This window comes from Mobula birostris, chromosome 8, assembly GCF_030028105.1.
Source record: "Mobula birostris isolate sMobBir1 chromosome 8, sMobBir1.hap1, whole genome shotgun sequence".
Taxonomy (NCBI): Eukaryota; Metazoa; Chordata; class Chondrichthyes; order Myliobatiformes; family Myliobatidae; genus Mobula; species Mobula birostris.
The window spans coordinates 105,694,900-105,704,898 of NC_092377.1; the positions used below are offsets into that span (position 1 = coordinate 105,694,900).

A 9,999-nucleotide genomic window follows, 5' to 3' on the forward strand; every position below is an offset into this window, starting at 1 on the left:
AAGAATCCTGTTACATCCGACCTTGTACAGTTGTAAGCATAGACTATTCTATTCACTGACTCTTTCTAATTTTCATTTAGTCTTTCTGTTAGCATTTTCAAGGGTCTGTTTGAACTTTTCAACTTGTCCATTTCCCAGGAGGGCAGGGGTATGGTGTAGTTCTTGTCCATTTCCCTGGGGGTGGTACGATGTAGTAATCAATCAACCAATCTTCCGTCCTTGGACTCACTTTACACCGCACACTGTCGGAGCAGTGCTGCCAGGACAATCAAGGACACGACCCACCCAGCCAACACACTTTTCGTCCCTCTTCCCTCCAGGAGAAGGCTCAGGAGCTTGAAGACTCATACGGCCAGATTTGGGAACAGCTTCTTTCCAACTGTGATAAGACTGCTAAACGGATCCTGACCCGGATCTGGGCCGTAACCTCCAAATATCCGGACCTGCCTCTCGGTTTTTTTGCTCTACCTTACTTTCCATTTTCTATTTTCTATTTATGGTTTATAATTTAAATTTTTAATATTTGCTATCGATTTGTACTCCTGGGAGTGGGAAGCACAGAATCAAATATCGCTGTGATGATTGTACGTTCTAGTCTGTGATGATTGTTTGGCAACAATAAAGTATAAAGTATAAAGTAGTTCTTGTCCATTTCCCTGGGGGTGGTACAGTGTGTTCTTGTCCATTTCCCTGGGGGTGGTACGGTGTAGTTCTTGCCCAATTCCCTGGGGGTGGTACGGAGTAGTTCTTGTCCATTTCCCAGGGGGTGGTACAGTGTGTTCTTGTCCATTTCCCTGGGAAATGGTCAATAATCACTAGAATCCACCCTTGCACTTGTCCTGGTGAAGAATGTCAACTGACACAAGTGCAAGTGGCTGCGTTGTTACGACACTCGGGTGGTGCCCTTGTTTCCTGACATGACTTCTTTTGCTTGAGACTCTTAGCCCATGGTGCTCCAAGTCCCCTGCTTGTGAGGCCAGAAAAATACCTCTCTTACTAGAGCTGTTGTGTGATCAACACCTTGGTGCCCCATTTTATCATGTAGCTTGTTCAGGACTATACAGTTCAACTTCTCAGGTAGCACCCGTTGTGTTCGTTGGGTAGTTTTCTGATGAAGGATGCCATCCTCATCCAATACTAACTTATCCCACTCTTACAGAAAGTACCTGGCTTGCTTGCTTAATATCTGTATTTGTTGCAAAGTAGGTTTCAAACCCGAGCGTACAAAGTCGATTACCATTTTGATGTCACTTCCTGTGCTTGCTGGATCTCTCTCCTGGACAGTGGTGGAACAGATGTGTTCACCAAGTTGATGTTTACTGTGTCTAACTGTACAGATACTGCCATGAGACCAGGGTACGTCTGCACTTCAACGGCCTGGACTGTGGCTCCCACTGAACTGGACGAGATTCCTTCTGCGCACACACTCATGGTGGTTTCCATGGCTACCGGCATTCAGGGCAAAGAATCAACATCAACATTTTCTTTTCCTGGACGATAACAGGTAGTGAAGTAGAAATCGGCCAGTTCAGTAACCCAACTATATCCAGTTGCATTCCACTTTGCTGAAGACAGAACATACGTGAGGGGGTTGTTGTCACTGTAAACTGTGAATATCGGGGCATAGTATAGATAATCCTGAAATTTTTACAGTAATTGCCTATTTCAAGGCAAGGAATTCTAATTTCCTGCTGTGTAGATGGTAGTTTTTTTCTGCATTTGTCAATGTCAGTGAACCATAGGCTAAGACTCTCAATTTGCCATCTTGCTTTTGATATAGGACTGCTCCCAACCCCTGATTGGAGGCATCAATGTGGAGAATGAATGGTTGTGCGAAGTCTGGGAATCCCTGCCTAGGTGGACAGTCAATCAGCTTCTCCAAAGTTTCTTGAAGTGTCTCTGTCCAAGTGATCAGTTTGCAAGAGGGCACACAGTTCCTCCTCTTTTTTTGTCTTTCTGTTGTTACCCCTACTGAGCTGATTTTGATCGCTGTCACCTCTGCCTTTTAACAGGTCAAGGATGGGGAAGGTGGCTGCTGTCCAAGAGAAATCTTGAATGTACTACCGATCGTAGCTTAATTGACCCAGAACCTTTCTCGGTTTTCCACTGTGCCTGGCCCCTCCTCCTTCAGTGCTGTTACTGCCGCAGAGTCTGCAGGATCTATCCGATTACCCTCTGATGATACTGTTCTCCCCAGGTAATGAATCTCAACCTTAAAGCACCCACACTTGCTGGGTTTAAGTTTCACTCTGTGCACCCACATTCGCTGTGTCACTCTTCTCACCGCATCAACATGCGCATCGAAGGTCTTAGTGAACACTGGCGTGTCATCCAGGTATGGTACACAGACTTCATCTCTAAACACGTCAAGGCACTCCTCTGTGAAACGTTGGTAGGCCATGGGTGCATTCAGGAGTCCAAAGGGGACTTGTCCCCACTTATACAAGCTCCAGGGGGCTATGAAGGCCTGCTTTCCTTCACCATGAATCCTTGCTTTCTCCTGGTCAAGTAACGAAAGCCAAGCATTACCCCCTAAGCTGTCCATAATGTCCTGCACTCGTGGAATGGGCTGGTGGTCAGGAATAGTTTTTCTATTCAGGCCCCTATAATCAATACAGAGATGAAGACTTCCATCTTTCTTTCTGACACACGATTGGTGAGGCATAAGGCAAGTTAGATTTCTTGATCCACCCGTGGATGATTAGGAAATGCAAGTCATCCTTCATTATGTTGTAGAGGGGTTTTGGAACTCAAATTTAAGAGCAGGCAACCAGTTCCTCGTCTTTGAGAGAGATGCTCAGCTGCAAACCTCTGATACATCCACTGTCGTTTGTCTAAATTTGAAAAGGAGTGACATTCTTCTCATAGCATCTGCTTCACAATCTGCTGCTGCTGTATATTTAGGCAGCTCACGTCGACTGGGGAATCCCAAAAATCAGAGTTGAGTTCACCCTTATCATCCCCTATTTGGTGTTGAGTGGCTGGGTCAAATACGGCACCTTCCAGCACAGTGACAGGGAACACGGATTTAACTGGTTGTAATGTCCCGAACACTGTCTCCTCATCACGCGTGATGTCATGGTCTGTTCTGTTGTGCACATCAATAACAATGTATGGACATGCACCCCTCTGGAGTGTCACCAGTGTTTCACACAGTTCAAGGCCTTCTGTCCACTGTGGGATCACTTCTGGTCCCAAGAGCATTATTTTGACTTCTCTCACAGATGGAGACTGTACATAGCATTGAACTTGCGTCGTTGTATGTTCTGGTATGTTAACGCTCTCCTTTGTTGTCTTTACTTGATACTCACAGGGATTCTCAGTGCTAATCAGATTGATAAATGCCTTGAATTTGCTTCTCTTAGGTCTAGGGGATGCAGTTCTTAGTGTTTCATATAAAAGTCCTCCCTTTCTGTCGTTAAGTCTTCCTCCATCACTCTCAACAATCTGTTCAATCACGTGGAATCCAATCATGGAGTTGGGATAGAGACTTTCAAAACCAGAACCAGTATGATCAATTCTTTTGTACCAGGCGAAGCTAATTTGAAAGTGACCTCAACCCATCCTACATATGGCATGCTTGCACCACTGGTGGCCACCAGCTGTAATGCCTTGGGTGTCTCTACTGCCTCCGAAGTATCCCTCGGTTTAACTCCAGCTAAGAGCCTAGTTCTCCACAGCTCATCTATGATGCACACCTGTGAACCTGTGTCCCATATTGCTTCACTTCAATGTCCCTATAAGCAGCATTCTATGAGGCACTGTCTGCCCACCAGTGAAGTTACAGACAAATGTTGATTAACTTGGCACTGTGTAACCAAAACACTGGTGTATGTCTGTCCCTCATTATTTGTCTTCATCCTACATGGATTCTGATGGTCTGGCTGACATTTTTTTGAGCAGTAATATGAGACTTTACATCAGGAGCAACTTGTATTTACACCCTCTCTACCACAGCTGGCACCTTGGTGGGACACTTCTGTAACCCTGGTTACTTCCCGTCCCACAGAAGAAACCCACCTTGGTTTAAAGGATCCTCCCTGGCCTGTCTTATTCCTTGTGCTTTACATCCCGCTAAGCAGTGCTCACTGCTACCAGTTGTAACAGTGGGTGAAAAGTTCCTCACACCCTCTCTGCTGACGGTGGAAATATTTTCTAGTTCGTGGTGAATGAAGCCGCTGAGGCAGGCCAGGATACGGACGCGTTGGGGCTGGGTACCGTGGTGCAATCCCATGCTGCTGTGGTAAAAATGAATGATTCTGTGGAGCTACTTGACATGGCTGCTAGGCTCCAGACAGTAATGCACATGATACCGTTGCATACTGCTGAAATGGGGGAAAGTTTTTTGTTATTCTCTACTAACCCTTTAGTTAAGATTCATAAATATAATTCCTTTAATTGTATGCAGTGTACTGTCTGTTATTTTGTGGCATTAACCGGGGTTTGGCTTGGGACGAGCCGTCTCAATCTCACGAGTTTGGTGGACTTGCGAGCGTCTTCCCTAGTCTTACCCAGCCAAGGAAACCGGGGGGTTTCACAATGTTTAGCTTCTATATAAGTTTACTGATGACACGACAATTATAGGCTGTATCTCGGGTAATGATGAGTTTGAGTACAGAGAGGAAGTTAAGAACCTGGTGGCATGGTGCGAAGACAATAACCTATCCCTCGACGTCAGCAAAATGAAGGAATTAGTTGTTGACTTCAGAAGGAGCAGTGGACCGCACGACCCAATTTACATCGGTGGTGTGCAAGTGGAACAGGTCAAAAGCTTTAAGTTCCTCAGGGTCAATATCACAAATGACCTGACTTGGTCCAACCAAGCAGAGTTCACTGCCAAGAAGGCCCACCAGCGCCTTTACTTCCTGAGAAAACTAAAGAAATTTGGCCTGTCCCTAAAACGGTCACTAATTTTTATAGATGCACCGTAGAAAGCATTCTTCTAGGGTGCATCACAACCTGGTATGGAAGTTGTCCTGTCCAAGACGGAAAGAAGCTTCAGAAGATCGTGAACACGGCGCAGCACATCACAGAAACCAATCTTCCGTCCGTGGACTCACTTTACACCGCACGCTGTCGGAGCAGTGCTGCCAGGATAATCAAGGACACGACCCACCCAGCCAACAGACTTTTTGTCCCTCTTCCCTCCGGGAGAAGGCTCAGGAGCTTGAAGACTCGTACGGCCAGATTTGGGAACAGCTTTTTTTCAACTGTGGTAAGACTGCTGAACGGATCCTGACCCGGATCTCGGCCGTACCCTCCAAATATCCAGACCGGCCTCTCGGTTTTTTTGCATAACCTTACTTCCCATTTTACTATTTTCTATTTATGATTTATAATTTAAATTTTTAATATTTACTAATTTTAACTATTTTTAATATTTAATATTTGTAATCCAGGGAGTGTGAAGCGCAGCATCAAATATCGCTGTGATGATTGTATGTTCTAGTACCAATTGTTTGGCGACAATAAAGTATAGAGTATAAAGTATAATAGTACCTCATCTGAGGCTTTGGGGTCTAAAAGATATGACTGAAGGTCCTTTTGAATATGATCACTTTGTAAACTGGTGAGTACAGTCTGTAAAAATATACTCTGCACTGAGACTGGATCATATTTCAGACCAGGCTCCGCTTCCTGTGAGGCAAACAGTACTTTCTGATTCAGAGCAAGAACACCAATTAAGAGACTTTGTGGTGTCCCTGTACTGCATTGGGCTTCTGCTGTCAGCTGCTTATAGAGTTCAGTTGCCCCTTTTTCCTGATAATGTGAGTGAAGGATCCGTCGAATTTACCCTCAGGGTAACTGCACAACTGGAGCCCAGGCACAATCGCTCTGATCACTGTATTGATTATCTCCTCTGCTGGATAGCCTCGACTTAGGGCGCTATCAGGTGAACAAGGCTAGACAATGACAACTTGTCTTTCTGACCGGGATCACCAAGCTGACGAGATATTTTAAAGTCTTCGCGCCACACTGGTGACACAATTTCCCCTCTGAACTAACCACTGCGGGTGGCTGAAGTTAGGAGGTAACCTTTGTATTGAACTACGGGTTACTGTAATTTCCCTGTTTTCTTCCTCCGTTTCATCAGCCACAGCAGTTGTAGCAACCACTAACTCATTTAACTTGTCTCTAACCTGCAGGAGTTCCGACGTGCCACTGTCCCCCAGATATACCAGCTCCTTTCTTTCCAGATGATCACTTTTTAGGGATAAGAGAGACAAATGTGTTTTCTTAACTATGTCCCTCTCCTGGGATCTGAAGGAAGCTACTGAGTTCTACCAGCTTGTCTTTGGGTGATTCACACACTATCTCACTAACTTCTTCTTGGAGATTCCTAAGCACCTCCATTTTCTTCTCCCCTGGCAGTGGTGTGAGTTACTGTGGTGACAGTAAGATTTCCTGCTGCTGACTGCGTTCTGCAGCCTCCAGCATTCCCTGTGTCTCAAGTGCACGCACTTCTCCATCAAATCTCAGCCTCAGCCTCAACCTCGCCTCAGTCAACTGCCTCACTCTGCTGCTGCTCTAGGCTATTAAGAACGGCTGGGTGCGGCTTGGATGATCTCAATCTGGCAAGGAGGTGGTCCACCTGTACACCCAATCTCAGCGGTACCTCCAAAATGTTGTAGTACCCCTGAAAGAGGGAGACAAATGAAACATACGTAGGCTCCTGCCTTGCATCAGTCACTTTATGGAATCAGTGCCGCGTGTACTGCCCCTCCCAAGCCATTCCGGCAGGCGTGAGTGATCAATCGCGTGCTGAAGATTGAATGCAAGCCCTTACAAGTTGATAGCAGATTCGGGGCTCAGTACTTCAACAGAATACCTTGCATACAGATTTGCAGAATTCTCAACTGAACACATTTGCATGTTTTTCAAGTAATATCCCTTTCGTTTTCTCAACATGAAATGATATTCACATGAAATTAATTTTTAACTCTTTTAAAAATTATTTGAACAATTACTTATAACTAAATTGAACAGATTTCAACCTTGTCACATATCTACCACTTTTTGTAGGATTTTCCATTCTTGGGTACTGGTGATTGCATACTAGACCATGATGCAACCAGTCAGGATACTCTCCACTCTCCGTCTATAGAAGTTTGTCAGAGTTTTAGTTAACAGTGCAAAAAGTAGAGGCACTGCTGTGCTTTCTTTGAAATGTTATTTAAGTACTGGCCCCAGGACAGATCCTCCGATGTTGTAACTCCCAGAAGTATAAAGTTACTGGCTCTCCTTGTCCAATTCCCTTATGAGCACTGGCTAATGGACCCCTAATTTCTTCGGTCTGTATTCAATGATCAGCTCTATGGTTTTGCTGACATTGAGTGAGAGGTTGTTGTGGCACCATTCATCCAGATTTTCAATCTCCCTCCTGTATGTTGATTTATCACCACCTTTGATCCAGCCAACAGTGGTGTCGTCAGCAAACTTGAATATGGCACGGGAGCTGTACTTAGCCACACAGTCATAAGTGTAATGCGAGTAGATCAGGGGACTAAGCACACAGCCTTGTGGCGTCCCTGTGCTGATGGAGATTGGGGAAGGGATATTTTTGCCAATCCGTACTAACAGGGGTCTGCAAGTGAGGAAATGGAGGATCAAGTTACACAATGAGGTATAGGAGCCTAGGTCTTGGAACTTATTGATTAGATTTGAGGGTATGATAGCATTGAGTGCTGATCTTAGGCAATGAAGAGCATCCTGATATATGCATCTTCATGGCACTGTCCAGATGTTCCAGGGCTGAGTGGAGAACCAAAGAGATGGCACACAAATATCTGTTGTGATGGTTGGCAGTAGTTGAGGTGCTTCATGACCAACCTCTCAAAGCTTTTCATCACAGTGGATGTAAATGCTACTGGATGACAGTCTTTGAGGCAGGTTACCACTTTCTTCTTGGACACCAATATGATTGGAGATTTTTTGAAACGGGTGGATACCTCAGATTGCTAGTGAGAGGTTAAAGACATCAGCAAATATTCCAGCCAGTTGGTTAGCACAGGTCTTCAGTACTCAGCTAGGTACACCATCTGGGCCAGCTGCTTTCCGTAGGTTCACCCTCCTGAAGGATACTCTTATGTCGGCCTCAGAGATTGAAATCACAGGGTCATCGGGGGCTATGGGAGTTTGTGAAACTGTTCAATGTTCTGCCAGTCAAAGTGAGCATAAAAGGCACTGAGCTCACCTGGGAGAAAAGCTTTATTGTCATTTATTTCACTTGGTTTTGCTTTGTAGGAGGTGGTGGTGTTCAAGCCCTGACACAACTGTTAAGCTCCCTTCTGTGATTGAAGTTTGGTTCTGAATTGCTACTTCACATGTGAATGTAGATTTCCGGAGGTCATACCTGGACCTCTTGTACTTTCCTGGATCTCCAGACTCAAATGCCACCATTCTCGCCCTCCCTCAGCAGATTTTGGATCTCTCGGTTCATTCAGGGCTTCTGGCTGGGGAAGACTCTGAATGATTTTGTGGGACACTCATCCATGTGTGCGTCTTCATGAAGTCCATGACAAATGTGGCATTTTCATTCAGATCCTCTGATGAGTTTTTCAACAGGGACTCGTAGCAATCCCACAGCCACCCCCTGACTCCCACAACCACCTCTTTACTGTCCTTACCTCTAGTGCTTTGCTCTTTAGCCTCTGCCTGTATTCAGATTTTCAGAAATACAATCTACGGGTAGAACGGTAGGCATTCCTGATGGGACCGTATCGGTAGTCAAGGGGGTTGGGATCCCTGGTCATGCAAGTGACATGTTGATGATAATTAGACAGAGATTTCTCCAAACAAGCTTAACTGAAGTCCCTGACAATGATGTGAAAGATGTTGGGGTGGGCTGTTTCTTGTTTTCTAATTGTGGCACTCGAAACATTGAGTGCTTGCTTAACATTTGCCTTTGGCGCACATTAATTACGGTCAGGATCATGGAGGTGAACTCTCTTGGTAAGTAGACGGATGGCACTTAATCATTAGATGTTCGAAGTTGGGTGAACTAGAGTGTGACAAGACTGCCACGTCTGAGCACCACAAAGCATTTATCATGAAACACAGATCCCACCTCTTGCCTTCCCCAAATGGTCTCCAGATCGATCTATCCAGTAGATCCAGAACCTCTTGATCACCATGTTCATTACGGCTTGGGTAAGCCATGCCTCAGTGAAATAGTGAATGCAGCAATCCCTCATTTCCCTCCAATGCAGTAACCTTGTCCTTAGGTCCTCTATCTTGTTCTCCAGTGACTAAGCATGGGCCAGGAGAATTCTAGGAAGAGGTTAGTCGTACTTTGATGTTTTATTCTGCTTGAAGTCCACCTCATTGCCTTCTCTTCTGATGGCCAACCTTTGTTCACTTCAAAGTGGGTACCTGCATTTCAAAATTACAACTTTTCATATTTGGCCAGGTTAAACTTATTCTGCCATTTTTCCACCCTTGCCTGCAACTGGATCCTTTGTTGTATCCCTTGGCAACTTGAATGCTATCCAGAAGCCATCAATCTTCCAACTAACCAAACCATCTACATTTTAATGCCATTCATTTATGTATAACACAACCAGCAAAGGTACCAGTATGGAAAACCACTAGTCATAGACCTCTAGCCAGAATGCTCCACCCACAATAATACTCTGCCTTCTATAAACAAGCAAATTATAACTTCAAACGGGCAATTCACTGTGGATCCCACACACCTTCTGGATGAAGCATACAAGGACCTTGTCAGACACCTTATTAAAAACCATATGGACAACATCTACAACTCTACGTTCATCAGTTACCTTCATCACCTCCTTGGAAATTTAGTGAAATATGACTTGCCCCACACAAAGACATGCCAATGGCCATGGTTGTCCTATACTCATAAATTCTATCCCTAAAATTCCTCCCCAGTAACCTCACTACCACTGACCAGGATTATCCCTGTTTCCTGCCTTGAACAATGGAATTATATCAGCGATTTACCAAACTTTAGGACTCACCTGTGTCTAGAGAACA

The 9,999-nt window shown here is 44.9% G+C and overlaps 1 protein-coding gene across 1 annotated transcript in view; it reads right to left on the reverse strand.

Annotated features, from left to right (window-relative positions):
- The window catches only part of LOC140202037 (interphotoreceptor matrix proteoglycan 1-like), a 169,565-nt gene extending 167,164 nt beyond the window's left edge, over window positions 1-2,401 (reverse strand). The window contains 1 exon segment of the mRNA XM_072266898.1: window positions 2,227-2,401. Within this exon segment, the coding sequence (XP_072122999.1) occupies window positions 2,227-2,401 (175 nt within the window).
- Window positions 2,402-9,999: the final 7,598 nt, after the last annotated feature.